The following is a 24,626-nucleotide window of genomic DNA, read 5'->3' as shown; positions in this document are numbered from 1 at the left end:
GAGAGGGGAGTTTTGTCTAATGAGTATAGAGTTTCAGTATGGGATCATGAAGTTCTGGAAATAGATAATGATCTGGCCACACAACATGGTGAATGTAATTAGTACCTCTCAATTGTATACTTAAAAATAGTTAAAATGGTAACCATTAGGTGTATTTTACCACCATTTAAAAAAAAAGGGAAGATACGTGAATGTCATTGGCAAGCGAGCCAAAGGTGGTGTGGTATTAGAAACCTGAATGGCAGAAAAAAGAGGATAAACAAAATATAGCAGTAATTTGATCTATAGATCATATATTAGTTAACATCTATAGAGTCCTTATGATGGTTCAAGGCACACACTAACCCTGACCAAAGAATTAGCTGTTGCTACTGTGTTGGGAAAAAGTGTAGTGCCCATAACAGCATGTTTGGTCTGCATTTGTAGAAAAAAGACAAAAATAAGAATATAGTCTCACTTGCATGTACATAAAGGGACTCTGATCCACATGGAACCAATGAAACCAGCCAGTTGTGGAGACTGGGAATTGGGTGGAAGGAGGTCTGACAAGAAAAGGAGGGAGGCTTTGCACTGTTAAGACTATACTTTTAATGTCTGAACCACACGAAACATATTCAAAATCTGGCAAACCTACCCCCTGGTAAAAAAAAATTTGTGAAAGATCATAGCTTCATAGATTTGTAGATTCAAACGGTTCATTCTGTATCTCAGATGATAAGGGAGTGAAGAACAAGGGTCTGGAAGACTGAGTTTGGCGACTCGACCTGGGACCTTGCCAATGGGCAAGATGCTGACGTCAAAGGTGGAGCCTGAATAAAACCACCTCCCAAAATGTGAGAGTGCAAAGAGAGCAAAATTAGTTTCTACAGCGTGTGAGCCTATGACAGGTGTTCAGCAAAATCAATAAGGAGAAATTTAACTATTTCATTTCCATTCCTAATTATAGGTTGGCCAGAAAAACAAAACAAGACAAACCAAAAGAACCCTTCCCACAGGGAAAGCAGGGGCTGACCGTATCTTTGGGATCACAGCATAATTTGGGCTTATATTGTATTTTAACACATGGAGAAAGCTCTAGAAATGCTCTGTCCAATTGGGAAGCCACAAGCTGCATATGGCTATTGAGTATTTGAAATGTTGGTTGGCCTGAATTGTGCTGTGAGTAAAAAATACACACCGGATTTCAAAGACTTAGCATGAGAAACAAATGTAAAATGTCTCATTAGTAACTTTTATATTGACTACATGGCTGAAGTGTTAATATTTTAGAAATACTGGGTTAAAGAAAATGTTATTAAAATTGACTTAACCTCTTTTTTTTTAATGTATCCAATAGAAAATTTAATATATATGTGGTTTGCATTATATTTCTAAGGGACTGCACTGTTGCAACAGGATAACAGCAAACTGATACAAACGGTTACCTTGGGGACAGATTTAGAGGGAATGTGGGCCAAAGAGAATTTACGTTTCCTGTAATATTTAATTTTTTTAAAAAAACAAGAGGAGGTAATACAGTTAAGAGCCCAAGCTCTGGAGCAGAATGCCTGACCTTAAACAAGTCACCTCACCTCTCCACACCTAAGTTTTCTCACCTGTAAACTGAGATAATAAGAGAGTCCACCACATATGGTTATGCAGGAATTGAATGGTTAACAAATAAAGCATGGCAAGTAGCCTGGCCCCGGCCTAATGCACATTAGCTATATTATTAAATAAAGCTTAATATTAGCAAATTATTAGTCCAAGAAGAATCTATTCACATATTGTTTCTATAATTAAGAAATAATAATTTGTGAAATAAAGAACACAGTTCACAGCCAGAGACCCAGCACAGTTCCCTAGGTTAAAAGATGATCTTGGGCAACTAACTTTGTATCTCAGAGCCTCAGTTTCCCCATCTGTAAAATGGAAGCAATCTAGCTCATAGATCTTCAGAAGGATATAAAATGACCATGCACAGAACACACTAGGTACTGGTAGGGGTTAGGTAAGTTGTTCTTGCTACATTCTTACCATTATTATAAGGTATAATAATCAGCCACATTTATTCACTCAGTGCTGGGAATCAGAACTGTCAGGCAGGTGTGATTGGAATGGGTTGGAGGCAGGAAAAGCAGGTTCAAATCCCAGACTTCCCATGCTGTGTGGGCTTGGCTAAGGTGCTGTACACCTTTGGGCCTTAGTTTCTCTATCTGTTAAACCAAGGGATCCAGGTTTGAGTAACTCTTGAATATTTCCTTGGAAGCCCCTGTCCACCAGAGACCTGCAGCACAGTCCAGAGAGGCCCCTAGTGGGGACATGTCTTTAAAATCTTGTTTTTTACCTTAAAATGTATTGCAATTTTGCATTAGACTGTGATTCCTTAACATAAAAATGTATTTCCCAAAAAACAATATTAAAATAAAACGGTCCCTAGCCCCGAAATAATCCAGTAAAATGAAAGTTCCAGAAAGAAGCAGTCTGCTTAGCTAGGGGCTCTAATTAACTCTTCTATGCCCCCAACTCCCTTCTGTATGAGAAGCATCAGACTCAATGGTCTAAGGGTCCCCAAAAGGGTCAATTTTCTTTTAAAATGTATTATATTTTTAAAAGGGAAGGAAGAATAATCTAGGCATATGGTAAAAAGATAAAAATAATAAGAAAAAGAAAAAGAAAGAAAGCAACTCTAAAAGTTCAAATGGGCATACTATAAAAAGTTAAGCTTTTCTCCATCCCATCTCACCCTCTCAGGAGCAAAAATCTATACATGTTCCCACATTACAAGAAAAAAGTGGACGTTAACTAAACTTACTGTGGTAATCATTTCACAATATACGTAAGTCAAGTCATCATGCTGTACACCTTAATCTTATATAGCGCTGTATGTCAATTATATTTCAATAAAAATAGGAAAAAAAAAACCCACTGCCCCAACCTTTCTCCTAACAGATTTCATCTTATGGCAGTACATCTCATTCCATTTTATAGTTGCATAATTTTCATTTCTGTGAATGTACAATTTGTTTAATCGGCCCCTACCTGTGGACCCTTAGGTTGTTTGTAGCATTTGCTATTACAATCAGCTTGCCAATGAGCATCTTTGTGTATCTGCAGACAGGTGCAAGCACTGCTGTAGGCTAACTCCTGGCTGTGGAAGTTCAGGATCAAAGGAATGTGCATTTTATATTTTGATAGGTTTTGCAGAGCCTAATACCAACCTTGCAACACTGATGGGCAAGATTCAGTAAGAGAATGAGTTGCCCCTAAAGAGATGGTAAGAGACATGAAGAGGCGACTCACAGAGAGGAAAAGCAAATGGCTGGTGAAACACAAAGAGGCCACACGTCTTTACATGCCCCACAACAAGGACTGAAGGCTTCATTGCCCACCAAGCCTCCAGCCTAACATCGCCACCTGCTGCCCCAAATGGGAAATGCAGCCTTCCTATATCCAGCCCAGGGCTGCTCGCTGAATGACTTGAGCGTCCTCCTCTGTCTATACCCAGACTCCCGGAAGCATCGTATGGAAGAAAGGGCAATGGACAAACCACTCTTTCTTGGAGAAGCAATCAGGGCTGGGATGTACCAGGTGCTTTATGCACAGGATTCTACAATCAGATCAAGTTTCCATTTTGCTGGCTCCGTCACCTACCTCTATGACAAGCGACTTCACCTCTATAAGCCTGTTTCCTTACCTGCAAAATGAGTATAATACCAACCTTGCAACACTGATGGGCAACATTCACTAAGAGAATGAGCTGCCGCTAAAGAGATGGTAAGAGACATGAAGAGGCGACTCACAGAGAGGAAAAGCAAATGGCTGGTGAAACTCAAAAAGATGTTCATCACAGTGGTCGGGGAAATTCCCATAAAGCCAGATGCTCTTTTCTGTTCATTAGATTGGTAAGGATTTTGTGGGGAAATGCAAATTAAAACAAATTATCTGCCTCTGCCCATCAGATGGGCAAATGGAGAGACTGATAATATCTGGTAGGATTGTTGCCTTGGGGTAGGCGTATAAATAAATGGCTTATGGTTTGGGACATGATGCAGCAGTAGCTAATAAAAATTTTAATGTGTATGCCCTTTGTCCTGGCAAACCCGCTTCCAGGAAACTGTCAGAGGGAAATAAAACCAGATGGCAGAAGAAATGATACAAATATAATAAAATACTAATAATAGCCACACACAAAAAAGGGAAACAATTGTAAATATCCACTGGAGAGGGGAATGGCTGCCTAAATATTAACAAGCAAGAGCTAGAAAGATGTCCAGATTTTTTAATGTTGATTTCATATCCTTCTACTTTGCTAGATTATTTTTTGCTTGAGTTAGTTTTTTCGTGGATATTCTGGGGTTTTCCAAGTAGAGTACCAGACCTTCTGCAAATAGGGATACTTTTATTTGTATTTGGAATTACCAATTCTTATATTGGCAATGATTTTTCTTACCTAACTGCATTGGCTAATACCTCTAGCAGATGTCTGTATTGACAGGGAGAATGTAGAGAATGACAGGGAGTATTCATTTTTTTTAAAGTTGCAAAACATAGGTATAATCCCTTACTCTAAATACACACAATGATAACTAAGAGAAATGAGGCTTGTGTGCACCAGACATGTACAAGAAAGTTCACAACAGCCCCTAAGTGGGAACTACCCAGATGTCTATCAACCAGGGAATGGATAAACAAATTGTGGTATATTACTCTAATGAAATACTATGCAGCATCAATACATATCACAACCACAATCTTGCAGACAGGAAGTTGAGTAAAAAAAGCCATACACAAAAGGACACATACTGTGTGATTCTATTTATAGGAAGCTCAAGAGCAGGCAAAACTAATCTGAGGTGAGAGAAACCTGTACAGTGGCTACCTGTGGGGGTGGATGTTGACTGAGAGAGGGCTGAAATGTTTAGATCTACCTCTTAGCTGGGCATTTAGGACTGTGTGCTTTCCTGTATGCAAATTAAACCTTAGTTTTAAAAAAGTGAAAGCCCTTAAAAATAGAAAATAACAAAAATAACATACACCTGTGTGTGTATGCATGTGTGTGATAGAGAAAGCCCTGCCAGGATCTACCTCAAGCTAGTAATTATGGTTACCTCTGTGGAGAGTTGGGGGTAGGGGAGAGTGGAGATCTCTTTCATTGTTTCCTCTAAATTATTCTATGGCTTGATTTTTTTTCTAACCAGCCATTAAGTACTTATAAAAATTTTTAAAGCAATAAATTCCTAAAGCAAGAAAAAGAACACATACACACACATACACAAGGTCCCCACTCTTCCAGAGTTTACACCAGGAACCCAGCTCTGATCCAAGTCCTCCTTCCCCACTCCTGTGCTCTTGCACACCCAGTGACGGGGACCTTACTGCCTTCCAGGGCATTAGAATGTCCTCCTCCCTACATTGCTTATAATCCTTCAGCTTGATTATGGACTCTCCTTCTGGGTCCCTCTGTCTGCCCCACCTACCAGGGCCCCCACAGTGCTTACCCACTGACAGGGAGCCTCGTGCCAGTTTGGGGAGCAGCATGTCAAGCTGGCGGAAGGTGCGGAAGACATCGGCTGAGTGGATGCGGTCCTGGGCCTGGCTCTCAGGTGTGCGTGGCAGTGCCTCGACTCCATACAGAGTTAGGTAGCCGGCTCTGGGGGCAGCAAACAGAGGCTCAGGGGGTCACCCTTGGACACTCCTGGCCACACCTTCCCATGGCAGCCTACAAGCTTGTCCTCATTCATATACCTAATGAGCACCCACTTTTCCTACTATAGGCCCAGACTGTTCTGGGTGGGGGAGTCACAGTGAAGAAAGCAGACAAGCCCTCATGGAGTGGACACTTTAGTGTGGGAGATAGACAGCGGACAAGGGAAATGAGCGACCAGTTCTAAGTCAGCTGGTGCTCGGAGGTGAAGACTGAACAGAAAGCAGGAATATGGGCGGGGCTCAGGGTTACCCAGAAACCTGAGGGAGGAGCAGCCACAGTGGGAAGCACAGAGAAGGGGGTTCAGGGCAGACAGAACAGTGAGCCAAGAGGGAGACCAGAGCTGGAGAGCAGCAAGGAGGCTGGCGAGGCCGAGCGGCATGAGTGGGGAGACACTGAATGAGATGGGGCCACCAATCAGGAAAGGGAGTCAGGGCAGGCTCCCCGGAGGAGGAATGGTCTGAGCTGACACCTGCAGGAAGAGCAGGGGGGTGGGTTTGGGCAGAGGGTCCACAGCCTAGGCAAGGCCCTGAGCCGAGGGAGCAGCCACAGCCCTATCAGAGTTGCCAGATGTCCCTGACGCAGGCACTGGAGCTGCAGTATGGGGGGACAGGGGCAGATGGGCCTGGGACTTGGCAATAGAATTTCCCTAAAAACAAACTGAATGTATATTTAATCAACTGGGTCAATTCACACAAAATCTGGATTTCCCCTTTATAGCGTCTTGACAAAGGAGAAAATCTGGCCACGGGAGCCTGCAGTCCCGCCTGGCAACCCTGGGCAGGAGTTGATTTGTGGCCGCCCCTTTTAGACAGGAACAAGCCGGAGGGTCCTGGGTCCTCTCCATGCCCTGTGGTCTCTGTGACACTGCAGTTAAACACCTGTCACTTGTCATCCCACTTGCACTTTCTTAAAGCAGAGAACCATCTCCCTGAACATACATTTCTACAAAAACTAGGCAATGAAAAATAAACAAAAAAGAAAGCCAAGAGGGCCACGTGGTTTCATACTGCGGCACCTCCACATCAGATTAACACATGGCTCAACACAATAAATGATTACATGTGTAAATACACACATGATCTACACGTGGTGCTAGAAGCCAGAAAGAGAAACAGAGCTGGACTGGGGCTGGGTCATCAGAGAGCACCATCTAATTTAAATAGGGAAAGGAAAGGCTTCCCTAAGGAGGTGACATTTGACATGAAACTTGAATGAGGTGGGAACCACACAGACATGTAGGGAACAGCATTCCCAGGCAAAGGAACAGAAGCTGCAAAGGCCTTGAGGCAGGACTGTGCCGGGCTTGTTCACGGGGTAGCAAGGAGGTTGGTGGAGTGATAGGGGAGATAGTGCGGGGAACTCTGGTACTGGATGAGGGCAGAAGGGGCTGGGACACATCCTGCAGGATCATGCAGGCCAGGGTTGGAAGTCTGGATGTGACTCTGAGTGAGGCAGGGGCCCCCATAGGACTGGCTGGAAGGTTAAGTTGTGGCATCTCACAGTTGGGGCCACAGAAGCCTGGACCTCCTATCAGTGCCCCTATCATCCAACTCGCCCATTTCCTTTCAATCTCAGGGCTGCAGATGGCAATACAAAGGCCCAGAAGACAGAAGCACTAGCCTGGGCCTCAGGCTCTGAAGGCACAGGGATCCGTTTATGCTGGACTCCCCCTCACACATACACCCAGCCCCACCTCACTCCACACTCTGCCTACTGGGCCTGAACAGACCTTGCCACCACCACAGTGTCCCTACCTTCCCCAGAGGTAGCCACAGCCTCCTCTCTGACTTCCTGGCCCTTCCAGGACACAGGGTGGCAGGAGCCCGGGGATCTGGGAGATGCTGTGCTGGGAACTGACCGGTTAGTTTAAGCTGCCCTCCCCGGACCTCAGTCTCCCCACCACACAATGACAGGATGGACCAGACCAGGGTCACCCAGACAAGTCCCACTCCTTGACAGGGTTTGCACCACTCCAGAGCGAAAATGAGGAAAATGTGGGCCTCTTCCATGCACGGGTCATGCTGGACACTGTAGACTCTGCGGCCAGCCCTGCCATGACCTGAACTCGGGGATCTGGGCAGATGATTTAGGCTCTCCAGGCCTCTGTTTTCTCATCTGTCAAGTGATGCGTGTAAAGAATCAGCCTCACAGGGCTGTTGTGAGGACTAAGGCCTTAACACACATTGAGCTGACCTGCGTGCACATACTTAAGTATTATAAATGTGCCCATGGGTGCCAGTGACTATCTGTCTTTTCTTCTGAAACTGTGTCCCTGTCATTTTTTGGAGCAGTTGAGATGTCTTTTCTTCTATGAAATTCTAGTCACTTAATGGCACCACCAAGAACCAACGAGCTCTCCTTGTTGCCGCTGCCCCTCACTGCCTGAGCCCACATTCCTCCATCCCCTCACTGCCCACCCACACCTTTCAGCAGGTCCCATCAACCCCAACCCCCCAAAGCTACCCAAATCCCCACCTCTCCCTTACCAGGCCACCACTCTCTTACCCGGGCAAAGACCACAGCCTCGTGCAGGCTCCTCCCGCTTCCCTCATCACACACCTGCCCTCCATCCAGCAGCCAGGGAGCTTTCAAAACTCCACATCCAATCACCTCATGCCCCTACTTAATTCCCCAGTGTCACTCATCTTAGAATAAATTCCAAAGCCTTCCATGGCCTTGCAGCTCTGTGAGACCTGGTTTCCACCAGCCTCTCTGACCTCATCTCCACCCTACACCCTCGGCTCATCAGGCCCCAGCAACACGGGCTCTCTTGCCAAGCTTCTTCCTACCTCCAGGCCTTTGCACTTGCTGTTTCTTTTGCCTAGAACCTTGGCATGTGGGCATCTGTAGTCAGGTCCCAATTCTAAGGCCAGAACCTCAAAGACACCCTCCTTTCAGTCTCCCTGAAGTGCTATTACCCCATCTGCTGATTTCTGTCATCGTATTTATCGCTCTCTGACATAACCATCTTTATTTATCGGTTTATTATCTGTCTCCCCAACTTGTGCCAGCTTTGTGAGCTCTGGGGCTTCATCTGTCTTCCCCCTGCTGTATCCTCAGGGCCTGGAATAGAGTCTGGCATCGCTGAAGGGAGGAACATACAGTAGCGTAGTTTTTCATATATGTTTACAAGGTCTAATAAAACGTTAAAAGTCCTGGGTTGGTCTCCTAAACATTTCGTTTTTCTGGTCTGTGAAATTCCAAGGCCTGGAAGCCACAGGGCAGAGGGCATCTGAAGCCTTGCTCTGCCACTCCCTCTCCGGGCAATCGGCAAGGCCCCTTTATTGGCCTGTGTCTCCTTCACAAGTCATGGGCTGAGCCGCACGAACACTTGGGAGGCCCAGACACAAACTGCCATATTCAGTCTTTGCAAGCATCCCAAACTGCTTCTTCGCCCACAGGTCCTCAGAGTTGCCCGGGCCACCATGAGTGGCTGCCCCAGGCCCAAGGGCAGAGCTCCCCTCAGGAAAGGGGGAGCCGCATGGGCTCACCTGAGCAGGGAACTGTAGGAGAAGTCGAGGAGACCCATCTCATGCCAGCCACTGCCCGCTTCTGTGGTGTCGCCCAGGACAGTGTGGAGGTTGGCATACATGGCTTCTGTGAGCGCCTGGAGGTCTCTGTGGAGGAGCGTCCTGGGGCAGGAAACAAATGAATCAGAGTACAGCTTCCCAGGAGAAATACACGCACACAGGCATCCCCTTTCCAAACCTCAGGGTCCCAGAGCCCCAGGTCTCCATTGGCAATGGGGGCCTTTGGAGGACTGGCTTAAACAAGATGAAATTACTATGACCATCATCAACAATAATGATAAAACTCATTGTGCTAAGCACAGTGATCTCATTTCATCTTTGGACAACCCTAGGGATAATAGTTACTATTAGGATTCCCATCCTACAGATGGAAAAACTCAGGGACAGAGAGGAAAGTGACTTTCCCAAGGTCACCCAGCCAGTAAGTGACACATCTGAAATCGAAGCCCTGATCTGACCAACTCCAGACTCTGAACTTTTGACCATGATAGTCCGTCCCTCTTTGGGGCACTCAAGCTTGGACAAGAACCCACAGACTTCCAGAACACAGAACTAGGAGTTCAGCCCTTTCTCCTTGAGACCCGAAGTTAGGGAGACCTGCTTGCATAGTTCAAGTGTCCTCTGATCAAGGCCTGCTAACAAGCCATGACCCCAAATGAATGTTACATGAGGAATAAGGGCATCTAGGATGGTGACCTGGTCTCACTGCATGTGCCCAGGAGTCTGAGGGGTGAACCAGTTCTGGGGAGTTGTGGCTGAAGCAAGAAGCCCCCTCCTAATTCATCATCCCCACCACCCGAGGCTCCTGCTGAAACTCATCCCTTGTCATATGCCCTCTACCTCAGTAAATGGCATCAAGTATCCCTAGTTACCAACTTGGGAGTTATCCCAGACTTTTCCACCCCTGTTGCCCACCATATCCTGTAGGTCTAGGTAGCTTTAAGTCTTGCCAATTATAACTCCCAAATATCCTTAATACTTTTCTGTTTTCTTTACCCCTATTCCCTTACATCACTTTAGTCCCTTGTCATTACTCCTTATCTTCACCCTCAAATGCCTTCAATCCCTCCCTCCACCAAACAGCCCAAATCATCCTTCTTATTTCTGGATATGATCACATTTACTCCTCTGCTCAAAATTCTAAGTCCAGAACCTCAGACACCCTCCTTTCAGTCTCCCTGAAGTGCTATTACCCCATCTGCTGATTTCTGTCAAGGATAAAATCTGAACTATTGCACTGGATCCCAAATTCATTTATATTACACTCAGATATGCAATGATATAAGTCTCCTCTGTTTCCTAGAATGGACTTGATCTTGCTCACAACGGCCCCACCCTGCTGGGCAACAGGGGCAGGGTAACTAAAATTAATTCATTTTGATAAACTCATTAAAGTCCAAACATTTATTTTGGACAATCTCTAAGTAATTCAGTAGGTTTGAATGACTGTTTTTCAGATTCTTTTACCCTTTCCTTTCTCATTTTCAGGATAACGTTTGGATTTATAGGGATCTTATATGAACTTCATGGCATTGGAGGGAGGGTCCCCTTAGCTATGTGGTCCTTGGGGCTCTGTCAGTTGGCATTTGCTGAGATGTGATTGGTCTGGTATAAATCAGTGATTTAGAAACCTGTGAGATTAGATTTCTCTATTACTGAAACCATTTTACAGATGAGGAGCTAAAAAAAAGGTTAGGTAACTTGCCCAAGGTCACAAAGTGAAGTGGCAGAACCAGGAAAGAACACCTTGATTCTGACAGGCACCTGGATCTGTGTCTAGAATTCCAGACGTAAGTTACTGTTGGATTTGGGATCGCTGAGTCTTTAGCTTTAGGGAGATGCTCATCCGCGGAGCATCCGCAGAGCATCCGCAGAGCGGGATGAGGCACGGGCCTAGCTCAGAACACTGAGAAGTGACTGGCATATGAGGTTAGGTCGGAAGGCCTACCTGACAGCTCCTGCCCAAGCTGATCTTCCTTTTAGGAGAGCTTCTGGGATAGAGAGTCAGGATCTTCTAGGATGGAGAGTCATTCCATGCTAGCCAGAACTGAGCCATCCCTCAGAGTACCCCATTCCTTTCCGTCCTAGGCTCCCCCATAGAAGAGCAAAGCACAAACCAGTGATCAATACTGGTGCATGAACTCAATGAATATGTCCAAAGAGCTTGTGCTGGCAGAAGCGCTTACCCCTCTTGGAGATAGGGAACATGAAGCCGCCTGCAGATTCTCTGAAGTGGGCCGGGTCTATACCCAGGTGAAAGTGGACATGCGGGGGTACAGGGGACTCACAACAAAATGAGGAGGTTCAGTCTCCTACCAGATGTGGGGAGCCCAAAGCCTTCCTACAAATTTCAGAGACATAGGCCTCTCACAGATACCAAGGGGCAGTCTCCTCAGGTATGGGGGTACAGGGGCTTTGGCCTTTCTCAGAGGTTGAGTGTGAAGCTCTTCTAGGTGTGGAAGGTGCTAGAAATCTCTGCAAGAATGGGACCCTCGCCCCCACCCCACTCCCTCGGGAGGGATCTGAATAGCCCTTCCTCACCTTTAGGATAAAGCTGTAAAACCCAGGCTTGCAAAGGATTACCCTCAGACTATGAATTCTTTAGTGGTGGACACAGTCTTACTTCCTCAGTATCTTGGGTAGAGGAGAGTGGGCTGTGGGATCTGCCAACCTGGGTTCAAATCCCAGCTCTGCCACTAAGAGTAGACCATGGGTAAGTCACTTCACTTCTCTGAGACTCAGTTTCCTCATCTATAAAATAAGGATAAAAATACTACTACTTGAGGCTATCACACAGAGATGAAAGTTTCCCATCAAACACCTGGCAAATGGCAGGTGTCTTCAGATGGTAGTTGGCATCATTCTGTACCCCCCACATCTAGGATGGTAACCAGTGCACAGTAGGTCCTCAGATACTCACAGATATAATGAATGCATAGTAAATGTGCTCACATGTCCTCTTGTTGATACAATTATTCCTTATGTTTCTTAGCTGTGTGACCTAAGGAAAGTCACTTCTCTTTTCTGAGCCCATGTCCTCATTTGTAAAGTGGGGTTATAAGTTACTTACCCTCCAGCATAAGTTGTGAAAACTTATGAGATTGTGCATGATGTCTGGCATAATGTGAGGATTCCAAAATGTTAATCACCCCACTCATCTCCCCTCATTTCACAGACAAGGAAACAGAGATTCAGAGAGGGGAAGGGATGTGTCCAAAGTCACAAAGCTTGGAAATAGTGGAGCTAGGACTTGAACCTAGGTCTGGCTGACCCAAACCCTGGTCTCCTCCTGCTAAAATGAGAGCCACATCCTAAAAGAGAGAGAAATGAGAAGTAAAGAGTTCTTCTTCACCCCAATTCTTTTTGGTTATTTGTTGTGTGTTCTGTTGTCTCAAAACAAAATATCTTTACTGGCCACCTGTTGTGGAGACCAGCTCAGCCTACACAGGACCGGGCCATGCGGGCAGGAACAGGTCGCCCAGCCTGGCCCACTGTCTTCAGCCACTCACGGTTTCATCTTGGCCTTTTCATCACTGGGGTTGTAATGCGGAAGCTGCACATCAAAAATCCTCTCCATGAGAAAGACGGCATAGGTGTGGAAGTCCAGCTTGCTGCGAGGCTCCCATACCACCGTGTCATAGGAGTGTGGGTCCAGGAGGACAGTGACATACCTGCCCGCCACCAGCACCTGCAGGAAGTCAGCAGGGATGGAGTAAGGAGCACCACCATGAGCAGCAGCAGCTCTCAGCAGTGTGGGGCCTGCCCTGTGCCAGGCACTGGCCCCACCAGGTACTCAACAGAATGTTCTCTCTTGTCTAATCCTCATGACTTCCCAATGAGGCAGGAACAACCATTCACCCATTTATAGCTGAAAAGTGAGGCTTAGGAAAGGCACATGATGTGCCCGAGATGCTTTTGAACCAAAACTTGTGCTCTTAGCCACCTGACTCTTAAGCTCGTGCAATGGTTATCTTATTGTCTTATCTGCAGCATCCAGGAGAAAGCTGCCCACAGAAGGCAGCAGATGGATGTTGTGTGCATCACAGGTGCATGGATGGATGGATGGATGGATAGGTGGATGCTGTTGGGTAAATGCTAGGGGATGTGCAAGCAAAACCCACTTCTTCGGGAGGCTGAGTTCTGTAGGTAACATGCTACCCAAGATGGGAAGCATGCAGCACTTGCAGGCTGTAATCCTACAATTAACAAAGGTAAGAGCATTTTCCCTCAAATGTCTATGGAGGGGCCACACAATTCCAACTACCCATTACCTCTGCCTCATTTCAAAGTGTGGTCTGAGTCATGTTAATCAAACTCTCTTATAAAATTCAGGCCAGTATTATTAAATGGATGGATATATGGAAGGATATATCAGTGAATATATGTTTGATGGAAAGATGGATGGATGGGCAGTAGAGGTTGGCTCGAAACTAAATGTATGGATGAATGTTAGGTACATGGAAGTCAGGATGCTAAGCAGAACTGGGTTAACAGATTGAAAGGATGAATGCTGGATGGATGGAAGTTGAAAGGATACATGGAAGGTGGAAGGATGGGTGGTGGTTGTTTGAATGGATGAATGGATGGATGGATGGATGGATGGATGGATGGATGGATGGATGGATGGAGATATAAACAGGTGTATACTAAGTGAGCAGATGTTGGATATTGAATGGATAGATAACTGAATGTTAGGTGGATAGTGGCAGATGGATGAAAAGATGGGCAGATAAATGGAAATTGGCAGAAATTGAATATATGGCTGGAAGTTGAATGGATGTTAGGTACATAAATGGAAGGATGCTGGATAAATGTGGGTAGACAAATGGAGGGATAGATGATGGATAAATGGATGGACAGGCAAATGTTGGGATGGATGAGTGCATAAATGGAGGTCTGCTGGAAGTGGAATATATAAATGAATGTTGGGTGGATATTAGGATGGAAGGATGCTCTTTAGATATCGGATAAAGAGGCAGGATAGATGTTGGATGAACGGACCAATAAATCAAAGTTGAATGGATGAATAGAGGTCAGTTGGATGGATATACAATTATTGGGTAGACATCAAATGACCACATAGCTCCATGTTGGGAAGATGCTAGAGGGATAATGAGGGGATGGATATTAGGTAAGTGTTGGATAGACAGATGGATAGAAAGTTGGCTGGACCACTGGATGGATGTTGTATGGGCACGTTAGTGTACAGAAGGATGTAGAAGGAATCAGTAGACACCAGGTGTAAAAGGCCTACCTGCTCATCCCCTTCAATCACAAGAAGCACAAGAGGCACTTACAGTAAAGATGTCACCATGTTTCTCCTTCATCCTGGTGAGGAAGCTGGCAGCATCTTTTCCAAAGTCCAAGGCATAGCCCAACCAGGGGATACCGCCCCGGTCCAGGGGAGGCTCGCCAGGTCGCCTGTAGAAGCCACAGCACTTATCACCATTTGATAAAGCAGGAAAGAAAACAAAGAGTATAGGGCACGGTGTGACTTTAAATGGAAAGGGCAGGGCAGGCTTCCCTGAGGAGACATTTGAGCAAACATTTGAAAGGGGTGAAGGAGGAGCCACATGGACATGCGGAAGAAAAGCCTTCCAGAGGGGACAAGTGCAAAGACCCTCGGGCTGGATCACGCCTTCTGTGTTCAAGGAATAGTACGGAGGCCAGTGCGGCTGGACTGGAAGGAGCAAAGAGAAGCTGAGGCCAGAGTGGTAACAGGGGCCAGACCATGCAGGGCCTTGTAGGCAGCTGTGAGGACTTTTTAGTTTTTTCTCCAACTAAGGTAGGAGCTGTGGGAGAATTTGGAGTAGAGCAGGGACAGCATTTGGCTTCGGTTTCTCCAGCATCCTTGTCACTGCTGAGCAGAGGATGGACTACCAGGGGCTGAGAGCAGACGCTGGGTGACCGGTTGATGTTGATACATGTTAGGGAGCCCAATCGAGGTGGTCACCTCTCTGTGGGCGGGAGAGCTTTGCAGAACCCAGTAGGGTAAGAACAGAGGGCTCTGCCTGAGCCAGCATGGACCAGGGTTTTGGTCATCTCACATCCCTGCTGTGCCCCCAGAGAAAGGATGAACCTGGCGAGGATGACTGAGAGGCAGAAGGTAGAGGAAGGGCCAGCCTCATCCCTGACCCCTGAATGCCCCTCACCAGAATCTAAGTTTCCTCAAGTGGCCAGAGTCCAGGGCCATGGCCTGTGGGGATGCCCCAGAGGTACACGCCAGCTCAGCCATGGGGAGGGAAGGTTATGTGTATAAAATTCAAGGTCAGAATCATCTGTGAGAGCAGAGGGACTCCTGAGAATATAACAATATTTGTAGCTCACTCTGGTAGACAGAATTCTAAGATGGCCCACAATGACCCACACCTTACCACTGAGTAGGGGACAGATGATACAGCTGACTTCAAGAAAGAACGATTCTCTTTTGTGGGCATGACCTAATTCAGGCAGGGACAGGGCTTAAACAGGACAGGGCTCTTCCCAGAAATAGAGACTCAAAGCATGGGACAGATTTGACACAGGGAGATTCTCTGTTGCTGGCTCTGAAGATGGAAGGGGCCACGTAGCAAGGAGTGCAGGTGGCCTCTAGCAGCTGTTAGTGGACCTTGGCTGATGACAAGCAAAAAGGGGGAGCTTCAATTTACAACTGCAAGGAGCTGAATTCAGCCAGATTGTTCTCCAGTGGCCCCTGATAGGAAGGCAGCGGGGCTGACATCTTGATTTTAGCCTTGCAAGATTCTGAACAGAGAGCCCAGCCACACCATGCTGGACTTTTGACTTACCAAACGATGAGCTAATAAATGGGTGTTGTTTAGAGCTGCTAAGTATGTGATAATTTGTTATGCAAGAGATAACTAATACACTTGAGCTTACATTGCACTTCCGCTGGGCCCTGCCCTTGGCCACACACACGATGTATGGACGTCTCAACTCATCCTCCCCACCTCTGAGGAGGGATAGTTGGCTGGGAAGGGCTACGTACCACAAAAGAGGCCCCACAATATTGCCAAGGCAGGTGCTCACCCATTTCAGTTTTAGAATTATCAGAGCCAAGGGACGCAGAGGGCTCCCTGTCTGCTGAGTAAATGGGTCATCTCATCTCTTCTTCCCACTGTGGATTTATTCGCTTGTTCACCAAACTTTAACCGTGAAGCAGGCATTGTTCTGGGTGCCAGAGATACAGCAGTGAACAGGACAGGCGCCTGAGACGCCTGACTTCATGGAGCTTACGTGCTAATAAGGGAAGACAGACTAATAACAAAAAGGCAAAACATGTCAGAAAGTGAGAAGTGTGATGAAGAAAAAAAAAGGAGCTACAACTCAATAATGGAAAGACAAAAAAAACCACTTTAAAAATGTGTGTACTCTACAAGAAGATATGTCAAAGAAATAATCAATCCTCCCATGTTTTCTTCCATATGCTACCTCTATAGCTTTTCTTCTTCCTTCCTAATTACAACACTTAAATAGAATTTGTGCCTCATATCGAATTTACCAAGTATCATAATTCCTCCAGGTGGTAAAGATACCTCGAGACAAGTGCTGGGCATAGAAGCCACAGGGCATAAATCTGCAAAGAAGTAAAAAGCTAACCTTTTCAAACAATATGGCTTCTCTCTCACTTACCAACTTTACATTTCCCTGTATGGCCCCGGAAGATGACTGGTTAGCCAGAGACGGGTAAGATTCCTCAAGGGAGGAACAACCTAAGACAGGCACAGTCGCAGGGGGGCCATCAGGTGAGAATTTGGGGATCAACAGAGGTGAGGCTCAGAACCTCACCCCCCCTGTTTTGAGAGAAATCTTCTGTATCCGTGGATGTCTTGCTGCCCTTGTCTAGCCTGGATTAATACTCAGTCCATAGGCACACACCTGATCATCTGATCATCTACATTTGCCCTCTTACAGCACTAAACTATGTTTTCTACCTTTATCTTGCATCTACCTACCACTTCAGCATTTTATTAAAAATAAAAATAATAATAATAATAAAGGGAGAAATGTGGGATCAACATATAAATCAAGTACAAAAATCAAACGAATATTCATATTTGACCTGATTGTTTATAGGTCATAATGCATGATCAAAACCGAAAGTTTCTGTGATGAATGCCCTTGTATTGTTCACCATGTAAGAATTTATTCACTATGTAAGAATTCGTTCACCATGTAAGAACTTGTTCGTTATGCTTCAGAAGATTGGAGACTGATGAGAATTAGGCTTGAGATGGATTAATGATTGTACATTGAGCATTGACCCCCCCTATACTGAATTTTATTGTTGTTAACAACCATTTGATCAATAAATATGAGAGATGCCCTCTCAAACAAAAAAAAATGTGTGAAGGATTTGAATGGACAGTTCTCTTAGGAAGAGACAAAAACAGCCAGTAAGCACATAAAACAGTGCTTAACATCATTAGTCTTTGGGGAAATGCAAATCAAAGCCACAATATGATACCACTTCACACCCACTAAGATGGTTGTAATTTAAAAAAAAGGAAGGAAGGAAGTGCTGACAAGCATGTGGAGAAACTGGAATCCTCACCTACTTCTGGTGGGAATGTAAAATGGTGCAGCTGCTTTGGAAGCTCATCTGGCAGTTCTCTGAAACACTCAACATTAAACAGTTCAGCAACCTAACCCCAAAGAATGAAAAACATATGTTCATACTTAACTTTGTACGCTGTTGTTCATAGTAGCATTATTCATGACATCCAGTAAGTGGAAGCAACCCAAATGTCCACTGACTGATGAAGGAGAGACAAAATATGATATAACCCTGCCATGGGACAGTACTCGGCCATAAAAAGGAATGAAGTACTGATTCATGCTACAGTGTAAGCACCTCAAAGCCATCATGCTAAGTGAAAGAAGCCAGACACAAAAGGCCACGTATCGTATGATTCTACGTGTATGGAATGTCCAGAAAGGCACCCCAATAGAGACACAAAGTAGTGATTGCCAGGGGCTGAGGGGAGGTGGAGGGGAGAGTGACTGCTAATGGGTACAGAATTTCTTTTGGGAATGATGAAAAATTCTGGAGTTAGTGGTGATGGTTGCACAACCCTGTAAAAACCATGGAATCGTACACTTTAAAAGGGTAAGTTTTATAGTACATGACTTACATCTCAGTAGAGAAAAAGGAAGAAGGGTGGTGTGAGCCAGTGAGGGCGGGCGGCCTGGAGGTGTCAGGGAGGGCCTCCCCACGGAGGTGCCACGTGCACAAAGACGTCCCGCAGGAGAAGGGAGCAGCGGGAACAAGCGGGGAGAAGATCGCAGGGCAAAGGCGCACTCAGTGAGGTGATGCCCGGAGAGGAGAAGACGGGGGTGGGAGGCAGGAGACGATCTGGGAGATGCCCTGGGGACCCTGGGGTCTGGCTTTTACGCCAAGTGGATGGGGATCCACTGGAGGGTTTGAAGCAGGAGCTGGGAAGCACCGTGAATATGCTTTTCAAAGGTCCCAACAGAGAAAGGAGAGCCCACGGAGACCCTCCGGGAGAGCACTACTGGTGGGAATGCAGGCCCGGGTGTCCCCAGGAGCCGGGCCTAGCATCCAACCCCCACCCTGAAGAAGAAAAAGTAGGGGCTTCTGTGCCACGCCAGCACAGAGTTCCAGGGGAACCCCAGCTTCTCTGTAGCCTTCTTCCCCTCGCCCTCTACCTTCCTCCCTCCCTGCCTCTGGTTCCCGTGGTCTGGCCCAACATGACCCAAAAGGTGGGACAGGTGGTAGATGGAGAGAATGATCAGATCTGAGGACCAGGGCTGGGAAGTGATGGGAGCAGAACCGGAGATGAGGTCTGAAGGCATCAGGAAGTCCCACACGCTCCCCTCTCCCTCACCCCCGCTCTGCCTCTGAGCCCATCCCTGAGGAGACTTGCAAAGTTGCAGCTCTGGGATTTCCAGGGGGTGCCAGGGCCCTTCCTTTCTCTGCATCTCCTTGTGAGCCACTGAGTCCAGGCAGCTTCTCCAGAAGGCTCCACTCCAAGGAAATGTGTCACACTGGCAGAGCATGGGGTTGGAATAACCTGTTAGCATGGTGCGAACCAGCCCTCTCCCAGCCCAGGTCTGAGAAGAAAGTCTGCCTTAAACATAAAGCGCACAGACACGGCGACTTCTTCCCAAGGGGTGGAGGACATGATTGATGTCTATGAGCCCAACTTTAGCACCACACTTCCTGGCTTCAAATCCCAGCCATGCTTCTTTCTGGCTGTGTTACTTTGCTTCTCTGTGTGTTAAACCAGAGCAGTAACACCACTAACCACACTGGGCTGTGATGTGGACAGAGTTGTAAAACTGCCTGGCGCCTTGTAACTGCGGAGCAGCTGGGGTGGGTCTGAGACGCAGAACCAATCAGACTTCTGTGTGCCATTTACTGAGCACCAAGTATCTATCAGGCATATGCATTTTCCATGTTTCCTGCCGGGTAATACCAGCTAACTCAATGAGCTCTCACTGTGTGTGAGGCACTGCGCTAAGCACTTTACCCCAGGACCTCAGTGTATCCTCCCCTAACCTCTTGAGGAAGGAACTATATTACTACTTTTTTACAAAGAAGGAAACTGAGGTTCAGAGGGGTTGAGAGGGGCTTGCCCAAGGGCCCATCATGGAGCACCTGGGTCTCTAGTCGAGGCAGTTCTGGCTGCAGGGCCCACATTCTTGATGCTGCCCTGGTTCCAAGTCATTACATTGGAACATTACATCTGCATTTTGCAGTTGGGGAAACTGAGGTTCAGCAACCTGCCCAGATGTAGGGCCTGAGATGTGGGGCTTCCTTTCTCTGCCCTTTGCCCAGGCTGTCCCCCAAAGAGCCAGGTGTTGTATCTGGCAGCTTTCATCTTTCCCCAGAAAAGCCCCAAGAAGGCGCAGACAAAGGCAGGAAGCTGGGAGCCGAGACGTCTGATCCTGATATGGTTGGCCGGCTCTTCCAGCCGCAGACCCTGAATCCAACTCAGGCCCAGGCCACATTCCAGTGACTCAGTCAGCAGCCAGCAGGGGCAAAGGAGGCTCTATTTTAGGGCCTGCGGTCTCTAGCCTCACCCACTGTCACTCTCACTGTTTTGAATTACTGCCAGGCCCTGGGAAGAAGGATGTAGGGCTGGACCCTCTCATCCCAGCTCCAGCCCACACAGCCGACTGATTGTCGCCTGCCCTTCCTGATTCAGATACCAAGGCACTTTTTATGATTCCCTCCTGGAGCTTTAATGCCCATTATGTAGGTTCCTCCAAAAACTGCCCTTTTCTCAGTGGCAGGTGCCACTGCCAGCCTCCTGTCCTGTCCTGTCTCTCCCACTCAACCCTTTGCAAACTGGGGGAAAGAGCCACGGTTGGGTATCATGCACCTTTGTACCCTGAAATATCACACCTTCATTGGATGGAAGTTCATGGCAGCAGGCACTTGTTGACCCCAGCAGCACCTAGAACAGTGCCTGGCACTGTCAGATGAATGAATCACATATACAGCTGGTGCTCAGTGAGTTGGTTTCTGCCTCCCACAGTTGCTAAGAGTGTTATGGGGACTAATGTAGGTTCAGCACCTGACACCCAGTCCATGTTCTGGACTGCACAGAGCAGAAGCTGTATTAGTTTACCTGTGCGATGCTGGTGACTCATCCAACCTCTCTGTCCAGCACTTTCAACTGGATTCAGAGTTTCAGGCTCTGGGAAGACTTAAGGGAGTAACAGCAGGGGTCTGGGTTCTGCCCAGCTGGGCAGGGACAATCTGAGCTTCTGTTTAAACTGCTCATCCCATTATTTCCCCAGGGCTCACCCAAAGACTGTCTGCCATTAACCTTCTTCCATTACCCCCTTCTTTCCCTCTAATGTTAGAAAAAGCATGTGGCCATCTTGATCTAGTTTTTGTTTTCCTGTTTCTGTAATAGATATGGATTCAGAGAATAGTTTCTCAATATAAGACAAAACAAAGCAAGGACAGTGATAAATAGATGCATGTTGGAGAGGCAATAGGGAGTAGTGGTGTCGGTGGCAAGGTTTAGAGAGGGCTATACTACCAAATTCCAGGTAGGTGTTGCTAGATCTTCCAATATTTCATGAGAAACTGGAAATCTGGCATTTTGTGGGTGGAATTTTCTCTCCGTGTACTGTGGGGTACACAGCAGACCCATCTAGCCACAGACTACCATTTAGTGACCTCTGGTTCGTGCATGTCAGAACAGGACACATTTATTTGTGCCTAGAAATTCAATATCCTACAAGGGCCCAGATGCGCTGTTGAGCCACCAAGAACCCTCACCTGATACCACTCTGGTCACTGTTCCCCAGAAAAGGGGCCTCCCACCCAGGAAACCTCTTCCAATGCTCCCTACAGTAGCCACAAAAGGCCAAAGGGCAAGGCAGGTGCCCTCAGGCTGGTGAAGTTGGCTGGGGCCTGAGAGACCAGCTACAAGAGCCATGGCAGAGTACACACGGAGAACCTAGGGCCCAGAGAGCAGGAAGAATGTTCCTGATACCCACATAGCAGATCGTTAGCCCCAAGAGGCACAGACACCAGACTCCTAATTCCCAGTCCAAGGCTTCCTAACTCCTCTCTCATCACCTCTCCTGGGAGAAAACGCTCACAGTTCCTGAACTGGGTTTAAAAATCTTTGCCATAATTGGAGAAATTTGAATTTGTCCTGGGAATTAGATGATACTAAGATTTAAAAAAATATATTCTCAGGCAATAGAATAGAATAGAATTATCATTGTTTTTTGACATTCTGAAATATTTGGTGGTGAAATATTATGACAACTGTAATTTTTAAAAAATTATCAAATCAAGGTGATGGGGTACATATACTATTCTTTTTATTTTTGTGTATAATTGAAAATTTTTTATAACTAAAAAAAGCAAGAAATAGACAGTTGCTGACTGGGTGAAGTAGCGCTTTTTTTTTTTAACTAGGAAAAGCATGAATTTTGGAACTGACTAGATGTGGGATATAATTCAATTTTGTGTGGCCTTAAGGAGGTCACTTTGTTTTTCTAAGCCTCAGCTGTTAAGGTGGGGCACAGGATTTGCTTGTTTTGACCCAAACTTTAGATCATCGTCTACACAGCACCAGTGTCATCCACCTGTTTACAACACTTGATTGATTGCCCTTCCTTAAGAATCTTATAGTTGTAGCCTCATCTCTTAGTAGCTTATTAACCTCATGTGGTTCTAAGACTTCTGGTAGTTCAGATTACAAAAAAAAAAGGGGGTGGGAAGAGTGAAAATTCATTTTTCCTGGGAAATAAAAATTCTTGTAGCCCAGATTTTTAATCCAGGCAGACCCTGGGCAAGTTGCCTAACTTAGCTGTGAGATTCAATTTTGTCCTCTGTAAAATGGGAGTAACAAGAGTGGCCCCCCTAGCTGAGCTACGAGGAGAAAATGAGATTGGGGGACTGAATTGGGGTTCCCAGGGTCCATACAACTTCCCTCCAGCTGCCAGTGACCCCTCTACCCACACTTCTCAATATCCACTTGTTGACCCTCCTAAGCCATCCACAGATATAAAAATCAACAAGTCACCCTCAAAGATAAATTAGCTCTCTGGACTGATAACAAGAATGAGTTAAAATAATGTTTTAGCAATTCTACTCTCACCTGCTATTATCATCATCCCCATTTCAAAGATTAGGAAACTGAGACAGAGAGTGGTTACTCGACTTATTCTTAGATGCTGGGAATTTGCATATGCTGACCACCCAGGCATCCTGTCTCCCAGAAATCACATATTTTATAGCTGCCCTCATCTACCCCAGAAAAAAAGCACAGATGAAGTGCCCCACAGGAAGACCACAGCACATTGTCTCGAAGAGCAAAACACCTAAAATTCCATCAATAGGAACAGGAATAAAAAAGGAAAAAAAGAATACTCTGGAATATTACACAGAAGATCAAAATAATGAATTAGATCTCCATGTAGTAACATGGACGGATGTCAAAACTAAAATCTGGAGTGAAAAAAGCCAATGTAAGTCTGAAAACATCTCTACACAGAGTTTCCAAAAAGCTTGGCAACTTAGGAACAAAAATTCGTTTCTTCATAGGGAAAGTAGTTGCTGCCTCCCTTTTCTTTCTTACTTTTTTCCAGGCAAATGATTAAATACATGATTTTAAATTTCACTTGAAAACGTGTCTAGCAGTTGAAGAAAAATATCTTGAGCTTATTATTTAGAAATTCAGTGAACATACTGTTTAAAAATAAAAAGTTTTCAGAAAATTTCTGGAATTTTCAGAGACTCTGATTTAAATACACCCACACTTACACTGCCCAGTATTATCTACATGCTCCCACATATATGTGCAAGAGTAATTTTAAAAACAGCTGGGGAGACTAAGGAGCTAGGATATGTGAAGGCAGCATGGTACCTGGACCGGATCCTGGCACAGAAAGAGGACATTAACGGAAAAACTGATGAAATTCAAATAAAGTCAAGTTTGATTAATAGCAACAGTTGTTGGTGTTTTAGTTTTGAGGAACGTACCATAATAATGTAAATGTTGACAATAGAGGAAACTGGATGAGGGATATTTGGGAACTCTTTGTACAACCTTTGCAACTTTTCTGTAAATACAAAACCAGTCCAAAATAAAAAGGGTACTTAAAAAAAATCTGGAAGTTTCCTCCCAAACTGATCAACAGGAAAGATTTGGAACTGTCGGAAGGGTGATTAGAAGGGCTTCAGTCTTATCTATAACGGAATAAATACTTGCTTTAAGTCAAATATATCCAGCTATTCTTCGTGCAATTCACTTTAATTTTTAAATATTTTATAAAAAGAAAAAGGCACACTGCCATCTCCCTGATTTGAGGTGTCTGGGTTTTACTTTTTCTCCTAAATTGCACATTCTCAGTGGGGCAGGAAAACCTGTGGAATGGAAGCTGGGACGTCTGAGCCCGAGTCCGCCCTGCGGGCTGTGGGACCTCCGGGGGGACCCCTTTCCGGGCCTGACTCTCCCCGGCAGAGGGAGACCCCGAGCCCACCGGCCCCCCGTCCGGCCGGGTGGCCCCGTGGACGGTGGATGCGGGGCCGGTGGGAGGCACCCCTCGGCGCCCCCGCCTCGCCTCGCCCGCCCCGTCGCGGCGCAGGAGCGGGGCACCCAGTGCTGGGAGAGCGCGGAGGCGCGGGACCCGGGGGGACGGAGGCTGCGGCGCGGGGCGGCTGCCTGGGACTTCGCCCCGGCTCCCCACCGGGCCGCGGTCCTCCGCGCCCCCGCTCCGCGCGGACCCCGCCGCCGAGGGGTGCGGGACACTCACCGCGCGCGGCGCGTCGTCAGCAGCAGCAGCAGCAGCAGCAGCGCGGCCAGGAGGCCGGAGAGCGCGGCCCAGGTCATGGCCGGAGCGCGGCGGGCGGTGCGGCTGGGGGCCCGGGGTCCTCTCCCGCCGGAGCCGGCCGCCGGGGGGGGGGGCGGGCC

General features: G+C 46.6%; 1 protein-coding gene across 2 annotated transcripts in view; it reads right to left on the bottom strand.

Moving 5' to 3' along the window:
- PTGIS (prostaglandin I2 synthase) overlaps positions 1–24,626 on the bottom strand; it is a 43,263-nt gene extending 18,637 nt beyond the window's left edge. Inside the window, exons 1-5 of one of the 2 annotated variants that reach the window (XM_037006268.2) lie at positions 24,469–24,626; positions 14,517–14,640; positions 12,729–12,907; positions 9,181–9,321; positions 5,481–5,632 (exon numbers count right to left, since the gene is read on the bottom strand). In XM_037006268.2, coding sequence (XP_036862163.2) covers positions 5,481–5,632; positions 9,181–9,321; positions 12,729–12,907; positions 14,517–14,640; positions 24,469–24,545 — 673 coding nt within the window. In that variant the 5' untranslated portion in view covers positions 24,546–24,626. Of the gene's footprint in view, positions 1–5,480; positions 5,633–9,180; positions 9,322–12,728; positions 12,908–14,516; positions 14,641–16,245; positions 16,447–24,468 lie in introns of those variants that run through there. The other variant, XM_037006269.2, reaches the window with a different exon arrangement.

Source organism: Manis javanica, chromosome 5 (genome assembly GCF_040802235.1).
Source record: "Manis javanica isolate MJ-LG chromosome 5, MJ_LKY, whole genome shotgun sequence".
In the NCBI taxonomy this organism is placed as follows: Eukaryota; Metazoa; Chordata; class Mammalia; order Pholidota; family Manidae; genus Manis; species Manis javanica.
Note: the sequence above shows the minus strand (reverse complement) of the source record. Positions and strands in the feature narration are given on the sequence as shown.